At 39.3% G+C, this 27364-nt stretch overlaps 1 protein-coding gene across 3 annotated transcripts in view; it reads left to right on the forward strand.

Annotated features, from left to right (window-relative positions):
* Nucleotides 1–25675, forward strand: part of CCDC141 (coiled-coil domain containing 141) — a 158891-nt gene extending 133216 nt beyond the window's left edge. For 2 of the 3 annotated variants that reach the window (XM_037044359.1, XM_037044361.1), the window contains 7 exons: nt 4403–4543; nt 4863–5057; nt 6439–6622; nt 9678–9790; nt 12542–12658; nt 20220–21073; nt 23751–25675. In XM_037044359.1, coding sequence (XP_036900254.1) covers nt 4403–4543; nt 4863–5057; nt 6439–6622; nt 9678–9790; nt 12542–12658; nt 20220–21073; nt 23751–24018 — 1872 coding nt within the window. In that variant the 3' untranslated portion in view covers nt 24019–25675. The remainder of the gene's footprint in view (nt 1–4402; nt 4544–4862; nt 5058–6438; nt 6623–9677; nt 9791–12541; nt 12659–20219; nt 21074–23750) is intronic. The other variant, XM_037044360.1, reaches the window with a different exon arrangement.
* Nucleotides 25676–27364: the final 1689 nt, after the last annotated feature.

The raw sequence follows: 27364 nt of genomic DNA on the forward strand, positions 1-27364 counted from the left end.
AAATTGACCATGGACAGGCACTCACTAGCAAGAAAGGAGCAGAAAACGAGTGTATAGGTGGGCAAAACACCTCATGGGGTCAGCCCAGATAATTATTAGTCTTTCCAGAGTGATAACACTAGTTCATCATTTTAAGAAAAAAACCTAAATTATTGTCATGCAGCAAATATCCATCTGGCTACTGTGTGCCAGCTGGGCCATTAGAATGCAAAAGTCCATGGAAACAGAGACCAGGGTGAATTAAAGCCCACAGGACTTACTCCCAGCCACTCGTCAGGTCGGACAGTGGGCCCATTCGATGGTACTTGTAAGAGAATAGGAACTATTATGATTGTTCTGAAAATCTCTGTCTCATAGGGTTAAAATGTTATAAGTTTGGTATTTTACATCTGCAAAATGAATCTTCCAAAAGACTAGAGAGAGCTGAAATGTAAAATCATAGCTATCAAATCCAGAAAATAAAACAAATATGTTATGAACACATAAAACTTGCAGAATGAATAAAATAGTTACTACTGAGACTAGCTGCCACCTACACTTTAAAGGGGAGCAATGTCTTCTCTTTCCAAGCTGCCATGCTTTCTGCTGCTACCAGCCTCGCTCTATGCACAGCCAGAAGCGGTGCAGTTGCCGCACGGGAGAAAGGGCCAGAAAGTCTTGTCTCGAATATCTCCAGCACTAAGGATTAATATAGTCTGTCGTTAACGATTGTATAACAGTTCATTCTGGATAAATTGATGAGTTTTGGGGATCCCTTAATTTCAAATGCAAACATCCCCGGCAGGTGATAACATTGCAGCTTTCTCTTACTAAAAGTGAGCATCATTACAAAGCTTTCTTCTGGAATGGGCACAATGATGGGCAAGAAATGAAACTCATGAAATGGGTATGAAGAGAAATGGACTCCTTGTTTTGTGTTTTTGCTTCTAGCCAAACTTGTGCCATAGTTCTGAGAAAGGCTTTTGTTTGAAATGCATTTCCTCAGTGTCAAAATGTCCCTTGTCTCTCACATAAATTGGCCTTGTCGGCAACAGACTTACTAATAACACATTCTTGTGCCAACGCTGCCTGAACCAGCACTAAGAATAGCAAGCCACCCTCATAGTCATCAGCCTCTTTTTCTTCTGCTTCTTCTCAAAGAGGCTTTGTTCTTTCCAAACCCGGAGAGAGGCTTCCTGCTCCCTGGGACATTTGGTGAAGATGCTCATTCTGCTAGTGGCAAAAGAACTACAGTTTTAAAGTCTTAATCTATCTCTCCTACTTATGGCTACATTAACTTATACTCTCTTCATTCCATAGCAAATGTGGAGGAGCTGAACCAGTGGAAAGATGGGAAAATCACACTATTCGCTAGGAAAAAAAACTCCCTCCTGATTTTCTTAAGACTTTCCTAAATGTTATAGATGTGAATTATAACAACATTTAAACATTTCTGATGGGGTAAACTTTATCTTGCCCCGAGCTCTGGGTGCTTTTCTTGGCTTACATGCTGCAGCTGACCAGTTGTCTTAGCCATCGCCACCATTCCCCATTGTTGACAAGCTAACTAAAGTTAGAAACAGCTGTGTGAACAATGCTACCACGGTCAAGCAACCATGGCACTCAGTTCCTCTAAAAATATGCTCACAAGTTATGTGGGGATTAAATGGGAAGTTAAGTTTTTGTATTGAAATGTGCAGGTAAGAAAATTAAGCATAACTGAGTATGAAAAAAATTTTTGTTTGTGAAGGTAGCTCACGTATGCTGCCTTCCACTTATACGTGCTATGTTGGTCCTGAATTGAGCTGGGAAAGGCCCAAGATTTATGAGGAATTTCCAGTGGGACCAAAAGGGGAAAGTGCTAGCAACTGCATCAGAGAAGCTCACGTGTCAGAAAGAAGCCGATCCCACTTCGCACACCCACACTGCTGTGAGCATTCTCTGGCCTCATGAATGGTGTGCGGTGGAAGTGCGTGCGTTCAGAAACAAACAGCACTAAAATTCCACTCATCATGAACCGTCTTAAATTTCTTCATCCAAAGTAGACTTAAAATGTCATGGTTTAGAATTAAAGGGTTAAGGTTCAGCTTTTCTCCATCATTAAGTAGTTTTCAAATAGACGGTCTTTCCCATTTAGATGAGCAGATGTGACCCAGCGATCATCACGCTGGTGACAGGGCCTCTCTTCCTTTTCCTGCACGGAAGCGTGTGATAGAGGGTGGGGCCAAAGGAGGTTTACAGCTGTTCCTATGGAAAAGTAATACAATGGTTAATAAATAATAATACAGGAATAAACTTTTTCATACTCACCACTTAAACTTACTTTGGTCTTACCCAGTATATGTCATGTTCTAGTAAGGTGTTAAAAAGAATGTAGTATTTTTATCTTTAAATGGAAAACAGTAATAGGAAATGTTAGTTTTACCCTTTGCTTTATTTTTTATTTTAATATAATTTTATTTTCATTGAAAGCAATTATTTTACTCTTGATTGTGGTAAAATACACATAACATAAAAGGGTTTTATAGTATGTGTTTACCATCGTAACCACTGTAAGGGGACAGATCAATAATAGTAAGCATATTCACATTGTTGCATAACCATCGCCACTCTCCACCTCCATCCAGAACTTTCTCATCATCTCAAACAGGACACTCTGTGCTCACTAAACTCTAACTCTCCATTGGGAGCATGTTTTCCTAAAGATACAAGGGTCTCTGGTTTCCTTAGATGTTATAATGATAGTTGCAGATTCTGATTTCCCAGGGAAAAGTTTCTTCCAAAAGTTTTATGTGAATAATTCAGGGTATCATCTCTGTAGGTCTCTATCCCGTAAAATGGACCTTGTTTGTCCACTCCCACTAAAATTAAACACATGCATTTTAAAACATCAAATGTCAAAGTATTCAAATATTAATTGGTTATTTTATAAATATAACAACTGTTTATGGTCTTTAAAATATTTTCTTGAATTCTAATGGAGAAATAGTTTTCAAGTTTTCTAAAGCTATAATTCTTTCTGCTCATTTAGAATATTAGTGATTGATCAACTTAAGTGTTTAATATGATATCTGTGCTTGGTTTAGTTTGTGGTTTAAAACTATTGTTTGACACTTTAATTTACCAAATAAAATAAACAATGCTGATTAAGTACAGGTATGTCAGACTCGAAACTTACATCAGTGCACTGGTTTCTGTGTATGAAGGTCTGCTAGGGCTTTATAGATAATTGGCTCCAGGAAGGGTTACAGGTGAGGTCAAGGTTTTGTTTTATAATATGTACACTTTGAAATAAGCATCTTGAGAACTCAAACATCTTCTAATGCAGATGTTTTTCTATTTTAGAAGTTTAATATATAGCAAGTACAGAGCCTTTATTCCCTCCCAAATAATTTATTTTCTGTCATTGAAGAGAATGTTAATGTTTTTCTGGCTTCCTTATCATAGTCAAATTTATGAAACATGACATTGTTCATTTTTTATGTTAAAATGCTTCCATATAATTTGAGAAGGTGTATGTTTTCTCTGTACTTTGCTTTTCTGATAACATAAAGAGTGTTATCAATACGTTTGATATTGACAAAGAGTGGTCTCTCAATATGTTTATTCTTCATGAATGTAGAGAGGGGCACATAAAGTAGTGTGCTCAATGGAATTGACTGCTTAAAGTTTTGGTTCACTGGGCAAGTTGAACCATTTATTTTTAAGTCTGTCATAATCTAGCCCTGTTCTCAACATTTAGCCATATACTTTGTTTATACATAGTTCGCATTGTTATAATTAGTGACAACTGTCACTTCAATACTTTTTCATTTTTGAAGGACCTCTCAAGTTAAGGGTCTATACCTAAGAATTACATCTCTACTGGAAACTGTTCATGAAAAACACTTTTGGCTGAATTTGGGCAAATAAGTCCTTTTCCTACTATAGTTGATAGGGAGTCTCCTCTTTAACCCCGCTACATCCTAGAGAGTCCCAATATCAAAACATTACTGACCTGTGCAGCATGAACAGCTCCTTCGTGAGAGGACATCAAGGGACGGAAAGAGCTGGGACAAGTATTTGCACACAGAGAACAGAATAAATGGGGAAAATGATATCAAATAAGAAAATTTAAGTCGCTGAAAGTTTGTCATGTATTAAAAGACTTTATTGGTTGGAGGCCAAATGATGTTCTATACCCGTAATGCTCATTATAAATTACAACTCTAAAGGCCCTAAGATGAATTCGTAATTACTTATGTTTGGGGGATATGTTGAAGTTCACACTGTTCACTTAGCAGACTTGTTTTCTGTTGAAAATCACTGTGAATATATTTTAATATTATGAATATTTTACTGTTTAGATATTTTCATGTATTATAAGTAAATATTGCTGTTCTCATTTTAAGGAAATCAGCCCTTTCTCTTTATTGACCTGCAGCTCAGAGAGTCATTCAAAGACATCAAAAAGAAATTTAACAATTTGAAGTTTAACTACTCTAAGAAAAATGAAAAAGCCAAGAACCTGAAGGCTCTAAAATATCAAATTCAACAAGTCGATATGTATGCTGAAAAGATACAGGTGATGAAAACGTGTGTGTGTGTGTGTGTGTGTGTGTGTGTGTGTGTCTGTTCTCATGCGCTACTCCAGCCACTGCAGAACCGTTTTGCATTTCAACTCTAGATGCCCCTCTGACAGCTGTCCGTGTTCTCTGTATCCATGAGTCTGTCTCCACTTTTTTGGTTAACTTATTCTTTCCAAAATGCATTTGTAAAAATTATGAGTTTGGCATATAATGGAGGAAACTACAGTAATTTTTCCAAGTTTTTCTTCAATATTTAGTTACTAGCAAACCTCTTAAATAAAAATTGAATTTCATTAATAAAATTTTTTTGCACAGGCTTTGAAAAGGAAAATGGAAAAAGTTGGGAATAAGACTTCTGATACTTTCTTAAATTATCCAAATAATAAAATCGCTGTCCTTTTGGAGGCCATGAAGGATTTGCAAAAACATGTGGAGGACTTTGACAAAGTCGTAACAGATTACAGGAAGAATTTGGACCTGACAGAGCATCTCCAGGAGATGACTGCAGAGGTACCCTCTTCTTACAGGGCTGTCCGTAGTGTGACGTTGTCCTAGACAATTACCCTGGTCCTTGAAAGCAGTGCTGCATTAGCTGTTACTGTCATTAAGTCCGTGCATCATGCTCCTTTTCATGATTATTTCCTTAAGACAGTTCCCTACAGAACTGCTGAGCCGAAGGGGATGAATGTTACAAGGTTTTGCATGTGTTGTCCAAATGCCCTAAGGAAAGCCTCTACCTACTTTCTCTTGCTAGCAACGTATGCGAGTTTCTCATTTCTCTATAACCTCATCAACTCCAGATGTTTAACTTATCGTGGAATTATGTTCAGTGCTGGATATCTGCTTAAAATACTCAAGATGACATAGCTGCTTCACAGAATACAAAAGTATTTAGAAAGACAAGGTAATAGTAGGATTTTTCAGGCACAAAAATTGTTATTGGTGTTATTTTTGTGTTTGTCAAGAGGATAAATGGAAGAGTATACATAAAATATATGAGATTTGACAAATTAAAGTTATTTGTGTATTTGCACACTTCATGCTGAAGAACATCTACACTTGCAGTTCTCGAGTGTTCTTTGTAGCACATTATTCTGAGATTAAAGCAGAATCTCTCTGTGCCCCTGATGCAGTTGAGTTTTTAGATTTAACACCATATTAAGAAGGATCAAGGGCATTCCTCTATGTCTAATATGTAGGTTTGCTGTAGCTCCATGGCACTTACTTAAAGCTCGCTCCTAACAGAGTCCTGTGTTTCTATCCTCGCTCAGCATGAAGGCTCAGCCTTGGCGAGACACGTTCCTTCCAACACAGCCATTTATTTTTAGTGAGGAAACTCTCTCAGTTCTCTACTGTACTTTGAAAATATGACTGTCTCCTATTTTAAAAAAGTCAAATGCTATTTTTCAGATGATATTTCCTAACTCCAGACTAAATCTCATTCTTAAAAAAGAAGTCATTGGGGTGTTAATCATACAATCCTGTATCCTATTTATTGTTAATGATTTAAATTAATGAGGCTGGACTGCATGTGTTTGGACTTTTTTATCTCCTTTCAGCTTATATTTGGATTCTTTTTAGTGCCATATTCTTTTTTGTACTGCCTGTTCTTGCACATGTGTAGTATCCTTCCTTTAATTATGCTTCAGGCAAATCTAAGCAGGCAGGAAAATCAAACAAATTTCCATACTCTACTTTCTTACCTGGCTCTAATATCCAAGTGCAAAGTATATGCTCATGTTTTGGTATATTTTTATTAAAACTTCAAGAGTTCAAACTAATGTGAATATAAAGTTTGACGACATTTAAATTTGATACTTCAATGGCCAAAATGAAAAACATCAAAGTGATGGTGTCTCTTTAATCTATGCCTTGTTCCAATTTAACTTAGTGTCACTTTTGGTGTGAAGATGCAAGCGCCACAGTTGTGAGAGTTGGAAAATATTCCACAGAGTGCCAGACAAAAGAAGCTGTGGAAATTCTCCACCAGCAGTTCAATAAGTTTATCACGCCTTCTGTGCCTCAGCAAGAAGAAAGGATTCAGGAGATCAGTGACCTCGCTCAGCGATTATATGGTGAGTTCTCTTTAAAAATATGCAGTGGTTCCCCGTGAAACAAAGCTAACCCAACCTAACCCAGCAGAAGGCAGAGCATGCAAGCCTCTCTACACCAACCTATTCAGGGAAAAGGCTCAAGATGAGAGCCCACAACCCGCTAAAGTAAACACTAGGGAACAGAGGAAGGAACTTCTGTCTGCAGAGTTTTAATTACTTCATGTAAACCCTCCTTCTCCATCTTCTTGTCTCCTCCATTCTTGTTGACCATCTCCAGGGTAATAAAACTAGGACAATACTCAGCTTATGTAGACAAAAAAAATCTAATTTCCACTAGTGTGATTCCTTGAAAAATGTACAAAATTCCCATAATACTTTAAGTATCAAGCTAAGAGAGATGTCTGCAGCCTTCTCATGTCTATGAGGGTTATGGTTCATGGATATAAGAAAGAACTAGAAAGTTTTTTCTTGCTTTCCTGTCACTTGTGGAATTAATGGGAAAGGTAAAAGGATCATCTCATGGGTTCTACTTTCCTCTTCTCCATGACTAGGAAAGGCAAGCTGTTAGCTGTATTACCTGAGAAGTCCTTCTATATAAAGGAGGCCCCCATTTAAGAAGCCCCCTGGGTAATGGCAGTCCTTGAGGGCACTGAGGAATAAGTTTCACGAATTCCCTGATATTATTGCTTAGGAGACGAAGACTTACTCCCAGTGATCAGACAGATTCGGCCCCAGAAGAAGACGGCAGTGGTGGTACAGAGTGCTTCCTTTGGCTGCCATCACTGCTGCCAGGTGGACATTTTCTCTAGAAATTTGTAGGGCAATATATACTGTACTAATATCAAATTATCAAGTATGAATTATTAATTATTCCCCCAATAAAGAGTAGAAACATGCAATAATAAAATATAGATAGAAAAATTCATGAAAGCTAATATGAGGATGCATTCTTGCTATTGTTATTATATAAGTTGCTCCACAAAATTTTGGCACACTCTGCACTCATAGTCTTGTGTATAGTTTCTTCTGTTATTATATTTTTCACACTGCTGCATAATTGCCTGTTTATCCGTATCTTCCCTACCGACCATAAGCTCACTGAAGGCATGGGGAGTACATTTTATTACTGTATTCAGTGACTACTCTATTTTAGACTTGGTGAGTACTCAAAGGCTCCTCCCCCTCCCAGCATGCATGACTCTGTCCTGCTTGGTTTTGTGTTTCTGATTCTGTAATCAACCAACAAATTATAGTTAGTTGTCTGTTTTCTGCTTTTCCTTACCAAATGTAAACTCTATCAGAAAAGGGATTTTGCCCGTTAGTTCACTGTTTCATGGTATATACTATGTACTCAACAAGTATTTGATGAAAATATGAATCATTGAGTGAATGTATAAACAGCACGAGTCTTTTTCTGTTTAGTATGGAGGTTAGGTATTCTTAAAAATTTGCATTGAGTAAAATACTTTAAAAATATTATGTCAACTCTTGCAGGCCACCCAAGCATTACTGAGCCCAGATTTTAATGCAAGTGAATTTATCTCAAAGAGTTTTTTCAAAGATTTTTATTTATTTATCTTCAGAGGGGAAAGGAAGGAGAGAGGGAGAGAAATATCAATGTATGGTTGCCTCTTATGGGTCCTCTGCTGGGAACTGGCCTGCAACCCAGGCATGTGCCCTGACTGGGAATCAAACTGCAATCCACTGAGCTACACCAGCCAGGGCTCAAAGACTTTTTTTTTTAGTAACTAGTATATAATAGGAGCTGTAATTGATATAGACAAATAAAACCTAGTAACTGCATTCAGGAATCCACAGTCTAAAGCTTAGAAATCACTATATGGCAAATGCAGCAAAAAAAGGTATAAAATGTGTGTATTAGTTTGCTCAGGCTGCCATAGCAAAATGCTACAGACTAGTAGCTAAGACAACAGGAATTCATGTCCTCCAGTTCAGGAGGCTGGAAGTCCAAGACCAGGGTACTCGCAGGGTTGGCTTCTCCTGAGGCTTCTCTCCTGGGCTTGCACATGGCCACCCTCTTGCTGCCCCTGCACATGGACCCCCCTCTGGGCACTCATACCCCTGTTGTCTCTCCCAGTTTTTATAAGGACACCAGTCATTTTGGAAGAGAGCCCTACCTTAATGGCCTCTTTTTAACTTAATGATCACTTTGAAAACCTTACATACAAAAATGGTTACATTCTAAAATAGTGGGGATTGAGACTTCAGCATATGAATTTTGGGAAGTACACAATTCAGTCCATAACAATGTGCAATACAATTTAACCTAAACTTTTGATTCCAATAGTCCAGGTTCAAATCCCTGGCCCTCCAGTTATTGTCTGGGTTACCTCAAGAAGCTCTTTTGAGCCTCAGATTCTTCATTTGTAAAATGCAAAAGAACCTACCTGAAGTAAATGACGTTGGATAATGTACATAAAATGCCTATGCACTCACTACATGGTAGAGATTTTTATTATTATTCCAATGGGGAGACATAAAATCCAGTTTGGAAAGATTACAAACATTTTCACAAACATTTTGGCATTTAAGGTAAAGTTTGAAAAGTAAGTAGGATTTTGACAGCAAAGCCAGGGAACTGGGGAAGGGTTTTCCCGGTATGGGAAAGACCGCCCAGGGGCTGTGAAGATTTCGAGGACAGAGTGGCTTGTTCAGTTTGGCCAGAGATTAAATATGTGAGAGAATTAGGATAATTCACATTTGATAGAGGCAAGTTAAAATCAATTGTGGAAGGCCTTGAACACATACTTTTCTACGTAGCCAAGAACCTCTGAATGTTCCCAACAAGAGAAAAATGATTAGCATTGAGCTTTAAGAATATTAATACAACAACATTATTTAAGTTTCATGAAAGAGACATGGTATTGTAAATATAACTATTTTCCTAGAATATCTGGTTCTCAAAAAAAAGGCCTTCATTTATTGATCTATTCAACATGTGTTTACTGAGCAGTTACTGTGTACCAGCCCTTGCGCCAGACACTGGGGAGATGAATTAATTATCTTTTCTGCCAAGAAGCTAACCCTTAAAATTTGTATTCATTCTTCTTCCCAGGTTTCGAAGAAGGGCAGAAATATGCTGAAAAAATAGTGGCCAAACACAAAGAAGTTCTTGAATCTATTACTGAATTGTGTGGTTCTCTCACAGAGCTCGAAGAAAAGCTGAAGGTAATGTCTTCTCAGAATATGTATTACAGGGTGGCATCAATGAAAATGTGTTGATCAAATGTCTTCTGGTGCAAAGATGTTCTAAAGGAAGTTCTCAGGGGATATAATGTGCACATTTATTTCACAGCTTTCTAACATAATTATCTGGGTGTTTCTGGTCATTAAATCTGTCTCTTTCCCACCACTGCCGGGAAAAAACTTTGCCGAGAATGAGGGCTGAACACAAATAAGGTGTCTTGTTTACATTTTAATGGATCATATCCTAATGGATAAATGTGTGCCATTAAAGTCAGTCTGTATTAAGTAGCCTTATGTTTTTGTTCATAAATAATGAATGTAAGTCCCTCCCCAAATTGTGGTTCCAGAGAAAATAGGACTAATCTTCAGGTATTATATTCCTTAAACATTTAACTTCATGCAAATATTAAGTTAATCATTGTCATCATTCATGGAATAGAAAATCAATGCTATTTTGATTACTATGGCTTTGTAATATAGTTTGATAGCAGGTAGTATGATTCCTCCAAATTTCTTTCTCAAGATTGCTGTAGCTATTTGGGGTCTTTTGTGGCTGCATATAAAGTTTGGGAATATTTATAGTAGGTCTTTGAGATATGCTTTTGGTATCTTGGCAGGAATTGCACTGAATCTATAGATTGCTTTAGGTAGTATAGACATTTTAATGATGTTAGTTCTTTCTGTCCATGAATACATCATATACTTCCACTTATTTGCATCTTCTTCGATTTCTTTCTTCAGTGTCGTATAATTCCCTGAGTATATAGGTCTTTTACATCCTTGGTTAAATTTACTCCTAGGTATTTTTTGATTCAATTGTAAATAGGACTGTTTTCTTAGTTTCCCTTTCTGATAGTTCATTATTGGTGAATAAAAGTACAACTGATCATGCAAATTGGTATATCCCCTGTGGAACTGCCTTGTGACCCAGCGATTCCACTTCTGGGTCACTGTATCTGAAACACTAATTCTAAAGGACATAAGCGCCCTTATGTTCATTGCAGCATTATTTTTAAAAATATTTTATTTATTTATTTTTAGAGAGAGGGGAAGGGAAAGAGAAAGTGGGAGAGAAACATCAATGTGTGGTTGCCCCTCACGTATCCCGTATTGGGGACTTGGCCTACAACCCAGGCACGTGCCCTGACTGGGAATCGAATTGGCAACCCTTTGCTTCACAGGCCCACACTCAATCCACTGAGCTACACCAGCCAGGGCTCATTGCAGCATTATTTATTGACAAAATAGCCAAGATTTGAAAGCAGCCTACGTGCCCATTAGTAGATGAGTGGATAAAAAAGCCATGGTACATTTACATAATGGAATAATACTTGGGCAAGAAAAAGAAGGAAATCTTACCTTTTGCCACAGCATGAATAGAACTGGAGAACATTATGCTAAGTGAAATAAACCAGTCAGTGAAAGACAAGTATCATATGATTTTACTCATATGTGGAATCTAATGAGCAAAATACACTAACAAAATAGAAACAGACTCATAGCTATAGAGAGCAGACTGACAGGTCAGAAGGGAGTAGGGCTGGAAAGATGGGTCAAAATGTGAAGGGACTAAGCAAAGAAAAAGAACTCACAGACAGATAGCAGTACAGTGATTATCGGAGGGAAAGGTTGGTGGGAGGAGGTAGAAAAGGGCCAAGCGGGATGAATGACGATGGAAGGAGACTTGACGTGGGGCGGTGGACACAACACACAGGGTACAGACAATGTATTATAGAATCGTACATCTGAAACCTGTATAATTTTATTAACCAGTGTCACTCTGACACATCTAATAAAAAATTTTAAAGAGAGAATCAATGCTGAAAGCTATACAGAAAATATGTTTGTCTATGTCTAAGCAAAATCCACTTAAAAGAGAGACTATATATATATATATAGTCTCCTGTGTGTATATATATATATACACACACACACACATATTCTATGTCATGTCAAAAACTAGATTGATTAGTGCTGTTTTTACAACTGGATGAAAGAACCAATTATTTAAGGAGGAGAGAATGATGAGGTGATTAACCCTCACCTATAAATTTGAATACCAGTTTTAGTCAAAATAGTTTGCTAACCTTTTAATTCAACCAAATTATCTTTTTTCTTTGGCTAAGAATCTAGATTTTTTAACTTCCTTACCATTTTAAATAACACTACAATAAACTTTTTCATGCGCGTAGCTTTTTCTTTCTCTTCTGTTATGCATAAACTCTCCAGATTTGGGTAAATGGGTATACAATTATTAGTGTTTCATATATGTATGAAATGATATCAATTTTTAGTGTTCCTCATATATATTTATGTTGCATTCCATAAATGCTTTACAGTTACAATGCCACCAGTAATGTATGAATTGGCCATACAGCTTCACTTTTTCCCCTTTTATCACTTTCTCCCCCACCCCACCTCACCTCCTGCGGATCTGGTTCCTCTCTTGGCTCCTGATACACAACCTGAAAATTGCGGCTTCCTCTGATGCTTTGCCCTCCATTGTCCACAACATCCCTCCCAGGTATGTTGCACATCTTCAAGTCTCTCAGAGGGGAGCTATGGGCTTGGAGGGATCATTGTATAAGTCGCATGGTGGGCGTACCTCAGTCTCATGTGGAACACATTCACTAAACAGTTGCCAGTGGCCTGTTTTCTTCCAAGGGAGGATTATGTGGTGCTGGTCCTCCAGCTTCTCTGGCCCTGGCCCTCACTGACTGTCTCTTTGTACAGCAAGGGGATGTTTTAAAGAGGAATCTGAGTTCAGAAGATTTTCATGACAGTTGCATTGACCTACTGAAAGAACCAGTAAGAAATAAGCATCCAATATTCAAAGAAGAATTGAATAAGGTAAAGAAAACTATGTAGCCTCAGCTACTGATTACTTCTGGGGGTTCAAGTCACTGTGCATTGCAAAAAAAAGTGAATTGAAGTCCTCTATCTATCTAAATCGAAGCTCCCGATGTGAATGCAGTGCCAGTTTCCTATTCCTTACTGCCTTTCTACCCCTTGCTGAGTCCTTTTGTTCTTTCTGCTGTTTCCTTGCGAGCCCCTCCCAATGACTCCCGGAGCCACAGCATTGTGCAGTGACAGAGGGACAGCCATTCGAACACCGTGCTAGCACCCCAAACACCCTGTTTTTCCTGTCTTCAGCTGCCTTTCCCATTGTCCTTTTCTAGTCAATCCCAACTTCAGGTTTCACTTCTCCCTCTTTACTACACCACCAAGCTATTGTTTCGTCCTTTATAGTACCCATTAGAGAACCTTAATACATGAAATGAGATTGTATCTTCTTCCCATACAATCTGAGATATTTCCAGGCACAAAAATTAGGCATTCAACTGAAATAGAAATACTAAACTATTTGGAGAAATGTTTAAATTACTTTAAAACCTATGCATTACAGATCAGTTAAGCATGTAGCCAAAACCACAAATGCCCACCAAATGCAAACGTATCATGATATCAAACATGTTCTTTGAATCACATCATTTTAGATTTCCAGCCGGAGTTGCTCACTCCCTGTTCGTAGCTGCTGGACTATAATTACCTCTGGACTTTTTGCTTGGCCGAGCTGCCTGCTCCCTCTGGTCTTTCCCCTCCCCCAGGGAACTAAAGGCACAAGCAGAATCAACACTGTTCTCAACTGCCCCCAATTAATAAAATGTGTTTTTCTAACCTGAGACTTAGAAAAATCTCGCCACTTGTGTACGTATCTCGTGGGGAAACAGTTATCTTCCCCTGAGGTCAATATAGTTCTTAGACCTTGTGTATAGGTTCTTTCCCACTGGTTGAATGTATGTAAAGGTCTGGCTCAATTATATAACCACCAGGCAGCAAGAACCACTGAGCAAGCCGTCTTTTTTTGTGGAGTGACCTTGAGGTACTTACACCCTGGTTCTCCTGAGGCACAGGAGAGCTGCCAAACCTTGGTTATCTTGTGGGACCCTAGTCTTATATCTCAGTCTTTGGTTGCTCTGATTGGTCTAAATCAGGGTTTTTCCATCTTGGTGCTATTTCTATTTTTGCCCAGAGAATTCTTTGTTGTTTGGCTGTGCTGTGCATTATAGGATGTTTAGCAGCATCCCTGGCCTCTAGTCACTAGATTACAGTAGTAACCACCCTCACCCTACCCACTTGTGAGAACCAAAAATATCCGTAGACATTTTCAGATATCTGTTAGGGAGCAAAAATCACCTTCGATTAAAATCTACTAGAAAGTAGTGGGAGGTGGGGGTGGGTGGGGCAGGAGACAACTATAGTTAAACAATAATAAAAAAGATAATGTACCTCCCTGGCTGGATTAGCTCAGTGGACTAAGCATGGGCCTTCGGACCAAAGGATGGCCGGTCGATTCCCAGTCAGGGCACATGCCTGGGTTGCAGGCCAGTTCTCAGCAGGGGACTCATGAGAGGCAACCATACACTGATATTTCTCTCCTCTCCTTTCCTCCCCCACTAAAGATAAATAAATAAAATCTTTAAAAAATAATAATGTACCATTTAAAGCAAATAACTGTATTTAAAGCAAACACCCTCATTTATATTTAATCAAAATAGTTTTTCTTGCTTTTAATTTTTTTTCTTAGAAGGAAACTGAAAGGAACAGATTCCTTTCAATAAAAAAAACAAGCTTTACTTTCATTGAAAAGTCATTTTTATTTTAATATAAATTATTTTTTAATTTTTTTATTTAATTCTTATTCAAGTACAGTTTTCTGTTTTATATTCCCAGCCCTGCCCCCCCCAGTGCTCCCCACCTCCCTCCCATTTCCACCCCCCACCTTAATTATTGTCCATGTGTCCTTTATGCTTATTCATGTGAGTCCATCCCCTTTTCCCCTATGATTCTCTCCCCTCTCCCCTCTGGACCGATCACCAGTTATTTAGGATGAAGGTGGAGGTCCACAATTACAGCTGTCAGGGACCCACTGATATAATTTCATGTGTACATTCTGGCACAGCTGGGATAGAAAGCAAAATTAAAGAGCAGCAGGACTCTCCACTTCTAAACATCTCAATCTCTGACTATCCTATCATTTATATTTTAGGTCAGATGTAACAGTTCCTTAAAATACTATGTGGGCAGGTAAAAAAGTTGTTAAGGTCTCTCTTAGTTCAGTTCTGACACCCTTACATTGTGTTGATCCTCCTCAGAAAAGTGACATAACTCAGGAAGAACAATCTCACCAAACTCTTACAAGAATGTGTTAATCATAAGATTTCCTCCTGGAAATAGGAAAGAGCTTCCCATTTTTCTGACCCCAAAATGCAGCAGGCGGAATTAGGCAATTCAGTCAATGTAATGGTCATTGCACTGCTAACAGATTAGTGATGGCATTTTATCCCCGAGGTGACGACAGACGCTCCATCCACAGTAATAGGGGAAAACTCCTCAGGTTAAAAGCAGGCACAGAGTATTAAGAGACTCACCTAAAGCCATGGAAGTTCAACAGAAGATGAAGGCTGGTGATGCTAGCAATTAGAGTTACATAGGCTTCTAGTGCTGGAAGGGATTTAACAATCATCTGATCAAGTCTCATTTTACAGTTGAGGAGACTTAGGCCAAAAGAGATTAAATATTTTTCCCTTTAAAAATCACAGGAAAGTAGTGGTAAAACTGGGCAGGCAGGCCAGTTGCTCTGAATTTCAGCCATGTGACTCTTTCCACGGGAGCAGAGGGAGCTCCAAGGAGCTGCTGCGTAGATTCCCACGCCAGACTTTCCTCCTCTTACCATTCACATGCCCACACAAGATTAATAAAGCAATTGCATGGAATGACTTTTATGCCAAACAGTTCAGGGGCTCTTACCAGACAAGGTGAACACAACCCTTGGACCCTCCTCTAATTCTGACCACTTGGTAGGCAGGGGGAGGTGCTCCTGAGACACTTGGAAGGAAATTGGGAAGAAAAATCATTGTTCACCACCTTTTTGCTCTTTTTTTTTTGTCCACCCAAGTGCCCTAAAGGTGCCAAGTCACTCCTTGACTCTCCAAAGTCCCATCCAAATCCCAGAAATGCCTTTTATAGACCCAGCCCTGTGTTCAATATCTTTCTTTTGCTACTTTCTACTTAGCTTCATTTAATTGTATTTAAGAGAAGACTATCTATTGAGATATTTTGGAAGGTAAAGTCTTGTGGTGTTTTCTTAAATTTGCCACTTAGATGAATGGTTTCCTGCACTATGTACTTGGCGGACTGGTGCTTCACACTCAGTTCGGTGGATGTAGAATATCATTACCTTCTATCTCCCAGACACTCATTTTGTTTGCCTACATGGCAATGGTTATAAACCCAAGTGATTATGTTTATTAATGGAACTGGAAGTTCAGAAATCCTGACAGAGATAAGAGCTGAGGTTATAGATTTAGGATTAATTAAAAGTTAACTGGTCTTGCTCTGGCTGGCATGGCTTGGAGTATCGTGTCATAAGGAGAAAGGTGATAGGTTCGATTCCCAGTTAGGGCACATGCCTAGGTTGAAGGTTTGGTCCCCATTGGGCGTGTACATGAGACAACCCATCAATGTTTCTCTCTCTCTCTCTCTCTCTTCCTCCTTTCCTCTCTCTCTCAAATTAACAAGCATGTCCTTAGGTGAGGATAAAAAATAATAATATCAAAAAACATTAACTGGTCATTAGATAGGAATGTGGGTAAGATCTTTGAAGGGGAAATATATAGAGAGATTTGATAACTTAATCTTCCCTATATAGTTAGAAGAGGAAAAGAAAAAGAAATCAACAAAAAAGACAAAGAGCAGCCACAGCTATTGGAGAAACACATCGAGAATGAACTATGTTTTGGTGCATTGTATCAGAGTTTCCCACCCTTTTTGCCAGAATTTATCAGATTGATGCAAATATGACCTATTTGTTCTCAGACACACAGATTAAACTACCTTTTTCTAGGAACACACACACACATACATACACACTTTTTTTTACTGATAGCAAAAATGGTTTCATGGTGTGAAAATGTGGAAAAAATAGTTGGTATTTGTGAAGGTTTGGAAACCATTCCCATAAAGGAAAAACTAGTAGACCCAGGAAAGTATAACTCAGTGAGGCTTAAAAGGAATTTTTATAATATTCCATAATGATTTAAAAACTAAAAGCTTATTTTCATTTGAAGTTAAAAGCAAAAATGTCAAAAGCCAACCTGATTAATTCAGAAAAACGTGTTTAAACTCACCTTATTTTGCTTCCTGAGATGGTTATTTACTGGGCAGTTCTAGTTTAGTGCCATTGGCAAAATTTATTATGGTTTCAGGACGTCATTGGATAAACACACTCATGGTATCTCTCTTAAGGTCAGTGGAAGAAGGTGAGCTGAGTGAGAGTTTGGTAGGGTTATAATTGTACCCAGAGTGTACAGTAGTTCTCCAGTGTCACCCTGGAAGGCAGTGTGCCTTGCCTCAGGGGACGTCTGGCCTTGTCCTAACCTGTGCCATGTTCAGTGTTTTTATCCATGATACTCATGGACAGAGAAAGTAGGAGATTTTTAGTTGATTAAAAACTCAGTATGAATCAATAGTCCCATGTGGTTCTTATATAAAATAACAAAAAAAACCCTAATACTGGCAGTTTAATAAAAACATATATAGATCAAGGAGATGATGTTTCCACTGCTTGCTTTGTATTCTGGAAAGTAAACAAATAGTGGAAATAAACATATTCATGGGGAATAGTAGTAAGCTGGAAAGTTTCTAAAAAAGATTTTGGAAAATTCTCTTCTTGTTATTGTCAGTAGAAGTTAACTGGTAGTGTTATTTTCTGCAGGCAGTATTTTTATGCTTTTGAAATTGTATGGAGTGAAAAATAATATTCTTGGATTGCGTTCTTAAGTTTGGCACCATCTAAAAGTGAGTCACAGCAGTCAGAAATCAGTAACCAGTAAAAGCTGGACTGGAGGACATGACTGGGACTTATCTAGAGGGTCTCCCACAACCTCTTTTCTGATGTAGGCAGATTTGTTTATGCAGCCACTTGGGTGCATAGCTAGACCACCACGGACTTTCTATACAGGGGGCTTTCATGCCCTGTGGCCAGTGTAAATGAACCCATTTGGTGGAAGGCAGTTCCAGAGGACAGAACATCAAAGAGACAGGGCTGAGATTGTTCAGTCTCTTCTTCTAAACCTTCAAGTCAGCCCATTCCTCTCCAGGAGGGAGTGAAGAGTGGGGAGACTAGCTGGGACTTTTATTCAAGTTTCTCTCCCCTTTTGAAAATTTTCAGACATTTAAAAAATGTTATTCTTCTCTGGGGAAACACAGGTTACCCAAAGAAGTCATTAAGGAGTTGCCTGCCCCTGGGAGATCCTTAGCGCAGCAAAAGTCCCTGCCTTCCTGTGAGGCAGCTTGGAGACCAGTAGGAGTAGGACAGCCCACCGCCGAGGGCGATCGAGTGATGGGAGGTCAGGAGTTGAGGCAGAAGGCTCGGAGGTTTTCAGTCCAGAGAAAGAGACTCAGGGGTTGCGGGGCCAGTTCTCCAAACAGTCAGAGGGCTGTTTTAAGAGGTGAGCAGGCGGCCACCAAGGAGCCCCACGCAGATCCATTGGTGGATAATGAGGGAAGGCAGATCTTTTCTAAATACAGAAAGATGTTCTTAACACAAGTAAAGCATAAAATTATTTTTGAAGAAAGTACCTTTCAGGAAAAGTAAAGACTGTAAGATGTCATAGAGGAGATTTTTAGATTGAATAGGAAGTTGGGTCAACGTCCCTGTGAAACGGAAATAAACATTCGACTTTCAGAAAGAAAGAAAAAGAGAGGCAGGGCTGAGCTGTAATAGAAAAACTGAATGAAGGAGAGGCATTCCCTACTGGGTATATGTTAGTTAGTTAGTTAGTTAGTTAGTTAGTTTGATTTTAATTAGAGGGACTGTTAACTTCTGGCTTTCATACCCAGAATTTAAACTTATATTAAATGGCTGGAAAAAACCCACTTTCTCTAAGCTGGGTTTATGATTTCTCTGAGAACAAGTCATGTCTGTAGGCTTGTAGAAGGAGCACTGTTTTATTTCTACTTCTAATCTTCAACCGAAAACACATTTATTTCTCAAAAATCATTTAAAAGTATGCCAGGAGCAGGACTACCTGCTAAAACAAAGAACTCAAAGTCCAGGCAAGATGTACCTTTCTTACATGCAAGTGTAGCAATGGGAGAAAATCTAGTCATTGTTAAGTAAAAATGCACCCAGAATGCTGAGGAAAAGCAAAGAAAGAAGTATGTGTAAAACAAGCAGGTTGGGATCGGTGAGCTCCCTTCGGCCTCAGTATTCCTCTGAGTCTGCGTCAGAGGGTGTGTTTGAGCCTCTTCCTAAGCCAGAGATGGATGTGGATTAGTGAGAAGTAACAGAACGGTGGGAGCAGTAGGTGGCGTGCTGCCATGTACGGTCCCCTAGCATACCTTCCACCGACATGGGACAGAAAGGCAAGTGGTGGGTGTTCCTCTGCTGTATCTCACTGTGTTTTGCTGTGAAAGGTCACAAAGTGCGATGGTTTCTTTAGTATCCACGTCCCCCACTGGACTATCATCTCCGTGGAGGCAGACACTGCACTTTCTTTACTCACCATTTTCTCTCTCCGATGCCCAGCACAGTGCTGAGCGCATCATAGGCTCCCAGTAGATAGTTTTCAATGTAAGAGTAAAACCAAGGGGTTTTAAGAAAATAAAGCCAGTCATTAAAAATACCTTTCTCTATATAAAATACCTGGAATAGTCAATTAGAGACAGGAAGTAGAAGGGGCTGGGGGGCAGAGAATGGAGAAGTAGTGTTTGGAGGGTACAGACTTTCACTTCGGATGAACAAGTCCTGGAGATGATCAGTGGTGCTGCTTGCGCAATATTGTGAAGGTACTTACTGCCATTCAACTACTCTTAAAAATGGATAGGTGCTAAATGTTATGTTTAGCATATAGTCTATTTTACCATGATAAAAAATAAGATAAAAAGAATGGCTTTCCTGAAAAGGGAGGGATCGCTCTAGGAGAGTCCAAGAGATGCCCTGACAAGGGAGCCTCTGATGTTTAGGAACTGTGTTCAGCTGGAGTGCAGAGAACCCAAAGCAGAATTGGCTGGTGAAAGGTGACTCCTCAGATTATGATTGGAGAAGACATTCATCCTGTCCATCCCTCCATTAGAGGTAATAACTAGGCCTTTCTCGCTCCTGTTTTGCAAGATCTATCACATTTCAGTCAGTTACTGAAGGTCAGTTTACCGGTTCCCTTCATCGTGGGATGGAACTGTGCCTGGGGGAAACAGACAAATGGTTTCCAGTTCCACAACTGCCTGAGCCAGGGCCCCAAGCTGTAACTCACTGTAGCTTTTCTCAAATTGTGTCTCTGCTGAGCCTGAGACCTGGAGAAAGAAAACACAGTGACTAATGCAAGGCTTTGGCTTTTCTGTTTTGAAGGAACAGGTGCAGGCAGCGGATATTTTGGCCATCAATGGAACAGAAGAAGGCCAGCTTCCTCAGGACCTGAAGCAGCTCTCCTCTGGCAAAGAGGGTGGAGCCCAAGGCCTGCTCTTGGCTGCGGACATGCTTTCAGGAGAAGAACATGAGTGTGTCTCACCTGATGACATCTCCTTGCCTCCACTCCCTGGGAGCCCCGATTCCCCCCTTGCCCCATTTGGCACGGAGGTCGAGGAACACGCCAGCCCCTCCCTCAGCCTTCACATAAGCAGCTACAGGATGCAGACTGCAGCCAGCTGTCCAGGGGAGGCCCAGGAAACTGGCCTTCCACCCCCTGCTGCTTTTGCCGATACTTGCGATGATGAGGGAGAAACATTGTCAAGTCATTTTGAGAAGCCTCACCCGCAGTTCAGAGTTGAGCCCCCATTAACCTCTGGAGGACTGCTGGAAACGAGTACTGCCATCAGCAAAATCAGTGCAAAGCATCCTGAGAGCATGCCGAGTGAACTGCATGAGAGAGCTTTACAACAGCACCTGCAGGCTCAGGAAAGTTTGCTAGAAACACGGGAGAAAATGCATGCTGATAACAATGTCACTAAAACCCAAGATAGGCTGCATGCTTCCCAGGATGCGTTCTCGGGCCTGGGGTTTCAATTAGGCCCCAGCCGAGCCTATCAGAGGCAAATGGGTCCCCGAGAAGAGATTAAAAGTACCTCAGCAAAGAACAGTGTGGTCAGCCTAGCTGGCCAGGCACCTAATTTCTCCAGGCTCCTGTCTAACGTAACTGTCATGGAAGGTTCTCCAGTGACTTTGGAAGTCGAAGTAACAGGATTTCCAGAGCCTACACTGACATGGTGGGTAGCCTATAATGACAAGCCATAAGCAGAAACAAGTTGAACCACTGGGCGAGTCATTCATGTGCACTAACTGAAAGGTTTAGGGATAGCTGATTAATTTCCTGCGACACTGCAATTCTGCATGACCCAACCTCGCGTCAACCCCCCAGCTCTCATTTTAATAGCAGCATGGCTAATACCCTGCAGGGAAAAAAGTAACCGTATGAAATCTAATTTCACAAACTCCAAAGGCACTGCGACTTACTTGTGCTGTTTTTCATTAGTTTAACATTCCACATTTCTAAAGATGATAGGGTGAAATTTTCCCCTATTGTTTATTTTTGCATAAGCATGAAATTTTCTCAGTTTAATATCTTTTATTCAATTTAAAAAGATAAGAATTTGGGTTTTTCCCTTTTCTTTCATTTACATATCCCCGCTTTTTTTCTCTTCCCAATAGTCACTCATGTCACTTTTGCAGAATTTGTTTGTTTCACTAAGATTTCTTTTTATACCTTTCCTCAATGTGAGAGATGGAATAAAAATATTTCCTTCACAGTTACTCCCCGTGACAGGTAACAAACCCACTTTGGAAAGGTGCTACAACTGACCTGTGAACAATATGGCTTCACTATGGAGACATTGTTTTTTAGCCTATTTGTTTTAATAGAAGTAACCTGCAGAAAAGCGTGTAAAGGCAGTTTTAACTTTCCCAACTCTTGGATTAATTTTAAACATTTAGAAATTTTTCATCCTAACGTGAATTTATTTGAGGACAAAAGTACAAAATTGTTGGAACGATCCATTTATGTTTCTGAACTAAGTAAAATAGAATTTCTTTATCATAATGTTTTAGTAGATATTAAATGAGCAGTTTCAGTTACTGTGTGTGTGCACGGAAGGTACCCAAAGTGTGAAGCGGTTACCTACAGAATTTATGAGAAAGCGTTGGTTTCTCTGATGAAAAGAAACCGCACTTGTGCTCCGGCACAGACATTTATATGCCTGTTGATTTATTTTGTTGTTTTTACCACTGCATGTTTTTTACAGATCAGGAATTTCATATTTATGAATTTAAAGGATATTTAATTCATCATTAAATATCAATTTACCCTAAAGAAAAATGGCGTCTGAAGTGTTTCTTGTTTTTGTCCACGTAACCAATAACTTGGTTAGGATATATTACTAAGAAACTATTAGAACTATAATACTGAAGAACTATAGTGAAAAAAAATATCTTGCCCTCAGATTNGATCCGTTTCAGTTACTGTGTGTGCGCACAGAAGGTACCCAAAGTGTGAAGTGGTTACCTACAGAATTTATGGGAAAGCGTTGGTTTCTCTGATGAAAAGAAACCGCACTTGTGCTCTGGCACAGACATTTATGTGCCTGTTGATTTATTTTGTTGTTTTTACCACTGCATGTTTTTTACAGATCAGAAATTTCATATTTATGAATTTAAAGGATATTTAATTCATCATTAAATATCAATTTACCCTAAAGAAAAATGGCGTCTGAAGTGTTTCTTGTTTTTGTCCACGTAACCAATAACTTGGTTAGGATATATTACTAAGAAACTATTAGAACTATAATACTGAAGAACTATAGTGAAAAAAAATATCTTGCCCTCAGATTTGCAATTTTGCTCCATTAACAACTGGCAAGATGTCATACATTCTTAGGACATCAGAAAAATGACAAGTTATCACTTAGTGGGAACATAATACGATTCAGGCTTGTCACACTTCTTGTATAGAAGGACATGGATATAAATAAATAAGAAGCTAGAATAAACAAAATAAATTATTTGCTTTCTAAAAAGATGCAGCCAAGCACTCATGTTTTCAGGAAACTTTTAGAAACATCATTAACAGTAACAATCCAAATGCATAAATACCTTTTATAATTAGAAATAGTTTCCTTCTAATAAAATTAATTGACGAATTAAGTGAACTCATTTCTGTAGGAAATACTGTATAATAAGTACCTTCCTCTGAAACAGCATGTTAGCATTCGCATGTGGATCTTCTGGGATGAACGCAGTGGGGCAGATGAGCGTCACCCAGTGCAGGCTCCAGACTGCTGGTCCACAGCAGCTGGAAGAACCAAGGAGACCAAATAGGAGGGGCCGGTTCCCATTCTAGATAATTGCCAGGAGCAAATCGGGCCCCAGTGTGACCAGATGGTCTGATTTTTTGAGAGTAGCTGATATCTGAATTTTCATATGCAGCATTCCAATTGTTAAATGGTGTCAAAAAATCAATTTTTAAGCCCTGGCTGGTGTAGCTCAGTGGATTGAGCACTGGCCTGCGAACCACACAATCGCGGTTCGATTCCCAGTCAGGGCACGTGCCTGGGTTGCAGGCCAGTTCCCAGCAGGGGACTCATGAGAGGCAACCAAACATTGAGACTTCTCTCCTTCCCTTCCCCTCTAAAGATAAATAAATAAAATCTTTTGAAAAAATCAATTTTTAAAAAACATGGTCTCAGACAATCAGGCAATTCTCTGCACACCAGCTGCCAATCTCTGCCTGAAGGATGAACAGCCCCATTGGCATCTGTGGTAGCTGCAAAGTTCCTGCTCTCACTAGACAGTACTGCAGTGGTGATGGGCTTATGTGCAATGGTTTTTAGAAATTGGATATGATGTGAATAAACATTGATTCTGACTTTAAAAACTGACTCTCTGCCTCAGGTACAAGAAGGGCCAGAAATTGTCTGCAGATGGACACTTACAGGTTTTCCACAAGGAGACAAGACATTCAGTGTTCATTCCGAAGGTATGTGGGGCAGATGCTGGCCTCTATGTGGCTCAGGCCCAAAACTCTAGTGGCAGTCTCTCTTCCAGTGTCATCCTCCATGTGACAGGTAACCGCAGGCCGCCAATCACAAGAATAAACTGGATAACACTGTGTGTCATCTATGTGAGTGTATCGCTGATGTACTGGCTGCTCCTGCAGTAACTGGGCTTGGCACCCGTGGACGTCACTCTCACGAGCCTAGAGGACAATACAGTTGTTCACTTTCCTGCATCTCCGACAAACAGCATCTCCGACCAAGTGTCCCTCCATTCTGACCATACTGCTTGTTTGGCTAATACTGTACGACTGTTTGGTGAAATAACCCAGTTTTCTTCAGTGCTTTAACCTATCTGAGGAGCATGGTAAATTATTTGCTGTGGATAAGGTTGTATTTTTTGTGTTCTACAGAGAGATATGTTCAATGTAAAACACAGTAAAAGCACACTATGTTTATTGGCTCCTAACTTAGGAGCATGCAGATCAAGGCTCACGGCATAGGGGTGGGAGTCAAATTTTCAAATCCAAGTGTATGAAAATTTAATTTTTATTGTACTCACAAATATCTCCTTGTAGAATGACAGTAGAAATATTGGACTGACATTCTAATTTTCTTTTGCGCATTAGGTGTCCTTTAATTTTGGTTTTCATGTCTTGATCTCATTTATTGAAATATATTCAATGTGGCTTTCATGTAGCCTCCATTCTTGAGTCTGAGGTCAATGCTGTAAAGAACCCCTCCTCCTGTTGATCTCACGGGTTTGACATTGGAGAACAGATGTGCAGTCAACTTGAAAGGGAGTTTCAAACTTCCATCAGCTATGCATGTCATACAGCAGGATGGGACACAGTCAGTGAGCACGGACCAACCTCTGTTCCTGTCATTCCCTCAGCGTGTTGTGGACAGCCATGCATACCATTGCAACCAGTTCCTCCTGCTTCTAATCTTGGTGCCGCTGCTGACCATCGTTGCAGCCGATTATAAGGCATATTAGTAGGGCCTCAGTTTCCCACTTGGAAAAATGGGTTCATCATCTACCTCTTAGACAATTGAGAGTTTTTATTTCATGTCTTGCAAAGATCTAGAAAATGAAAAGTGTGCAATGAGGTACAGGTAATTGTATTGTTGAATCTAATTTGTCATCACGCTGCCTCCTGCCCACTATTTTTTTTCAGATGTTGTTTCTTCAGAATATTTAATTAAAAAGATAGCTGTAGTATGTGATCTCTAATTAGTGCCATGTGAGAAAATGATGTTTTATGAATTGGAGCTTAAATTCCTCTCTAATTACTTAAGGCTACATCCTTTTCAGAGATTTGAAATTAAACTCAGGAGGGTACATTTAGTATGATCTGGGTGTGGCGGGGGTGGGGAGTGACATCAGATGAATTCTATTCTTTATTGTAATTATCACTGCAGTTTTAAAGAATGTTCTATGCCTTTCTGAAATACATTATTCAGAAAAGGGGATTGTCTTTTTGGCTCCTTTTAAAAATAAATGTGAATAAGAGGTGCATTTGTTTTTAGATTTTAAACATAGTCTTGTCATACTAGCATAAAATCTTGAGTTGAAAGAATAATTCATTATAGTTTTTTGATAAAGTGAAGGAATTAATTATGTTGCTGTAAGACTGTCTACACATAATAAAATATTTAAATATAATATATTCTAGTTGATATTAAAAAGTTACTGAATGTTATCTGAAGATGTGAAATGTGTGATTGAGTAAAAAGTTGCACTTTTTTTGTGCTGTATATTCAGTTTAATTAAAATATTAGCCCTGGCTGGTGTAGCTCAGTGGATTGAGTGTGGGCCTGTGAACCAAAGGGTCCTGGTTCGATTCCCAGTCAGGGTACATGCCTGGGTTGCAGGCCAGGTCCCCAGTAGGGGACATGAAAGAGGCAACCACACATTGGTTTTTCTCTCCCACTCATTCTCCCTCCCTTCCCCTCCTCTAAAAATATATAAATAAAATCTCAAAAATCTATTAAATCTCTTCATTTTCTTCCAAATTTTGACATAAGCCTATTAAAAGCTTATATATACAGCCTCCCAGGGAATACATAGTCTCTTAACTTTCCTATCCTTTTGGTCTAGTTTTGAGTATTTTGCATATCTCGCCTAACTGCTATTCCCATGTTGAAGCTAAAGAGTGAAATCTATTCATGCCCCAAGAGGACAGGCAGGGCCAGGTAACAAATTCTTGTCCCACCCTCTATCTCTTTTCTTGTTAATTTCATGGGATCTCCTTACCAATATTTGTCAGTGGTTGAATTTGTGGTTTGGGGTAGTTAGGTCACAAGGACTTGCCCATTTGCTTCACTTGTCACATGCCAATTAATCCTTTGGGAAGCAGGATAGTATATACATATATGAGGTCTGTTCAGAAAAAGTCCAGCCATTGTTAATATAACAAGAACAGTTTGCGCAATATTGATGTAACCTGGCAGCCAAGGACAGTGGACTGGAATGTGCATGCATGAACAATTACAACTTCACTGTATTAGTGTGGAGGTGGAAGATGCCGTTGAGTGAGCACATGTACTGTGTGGCTATTGCATTCAAAACGAGTGAGTGAGTAGAACAATGAATCTGTATCAAATTTTGTGTTAAGTTTGAACATTCCTCCGAGGACAGTATTTGGATGAATCAGAAGGCCAAAACTATGGGCAACTGGTGATTGCCAACACACCTACCTGGTCATGCATCATGTCTCCTACAGAGTTTTTTGGCAAAACATTGAATTGCCCATGTGACTCAGCCCCATCCAGTCCATATTTGGCACCCTGTGACTTCTGGCTTTTCCCCAAACTAAAATCACCTTTGAAAGGGAAGAGATTTCAGATCATCGATGAGATTCAGGAAAATATGAGGGGGCAGTTGATGGCATTTGGGAGAATTGTGTGAGATCCCAAGGTGCCTACTTTGATGGGGACTGAGGTATCATTGTTCTGTGTACAATGTTTCTTATATCTTTTTCAGTAACTCTCTTTATTTTCCATAGTACGTGGCTGGATATTTTCTGGACAGACCTCATATGTTCATAGTGCTTGAACAAATAAGGCATATAAAGCTCCTGCTATATTCGATGTATTTATCAAACCTAAGATTATATATATGATTATATACATATATACACATATGTGTACATACATACACAGAGTTCAAATATTGGGAAAAAAGCATTACACAGATAGTCAAGATATATTTCAGATCATTTTCTGTGTATCTTCCACTGTCTATTTATGTAACTACCTACCTACCTACCTACCTACCTACCTACCTATCCACCTACTTACCTACCTATTTTTCTGGACTATCAGTTGACTTATCTAGTAATTCCCACAGCAGTAAAGAATAATTAGCTATTGGTTATATTTGAATTTCAAAGACTTAAGTGTGATATTCTTTTTTGCTAGGATTTCTGCCTTGATCAAAGAATTGTCCTCATGAAAGTATGAACTAAAATTATTGGTCAAAAAAAGGAAAAACCTAGTAACTTCAAATGA

Source organism: Sturnira hondurensis, unplaced genomic scaffold (genome assembly GCF_014824575.4).
Source record: "Sturnira hondurensis isolate 20B ecotype Veracruz unplaced genomic scaffold, ASM1482457v3 Scaffold0004136, whole genome shotgun sequence".
In the NCBI taxonomy this organism is placed as follows: domain Eukaryota; kingdom Metazoa; phylum Chordata; class Mammalia; order Chiroptera; family Phyllostomidae; genus Sturnira; species Sturnira hondurensis.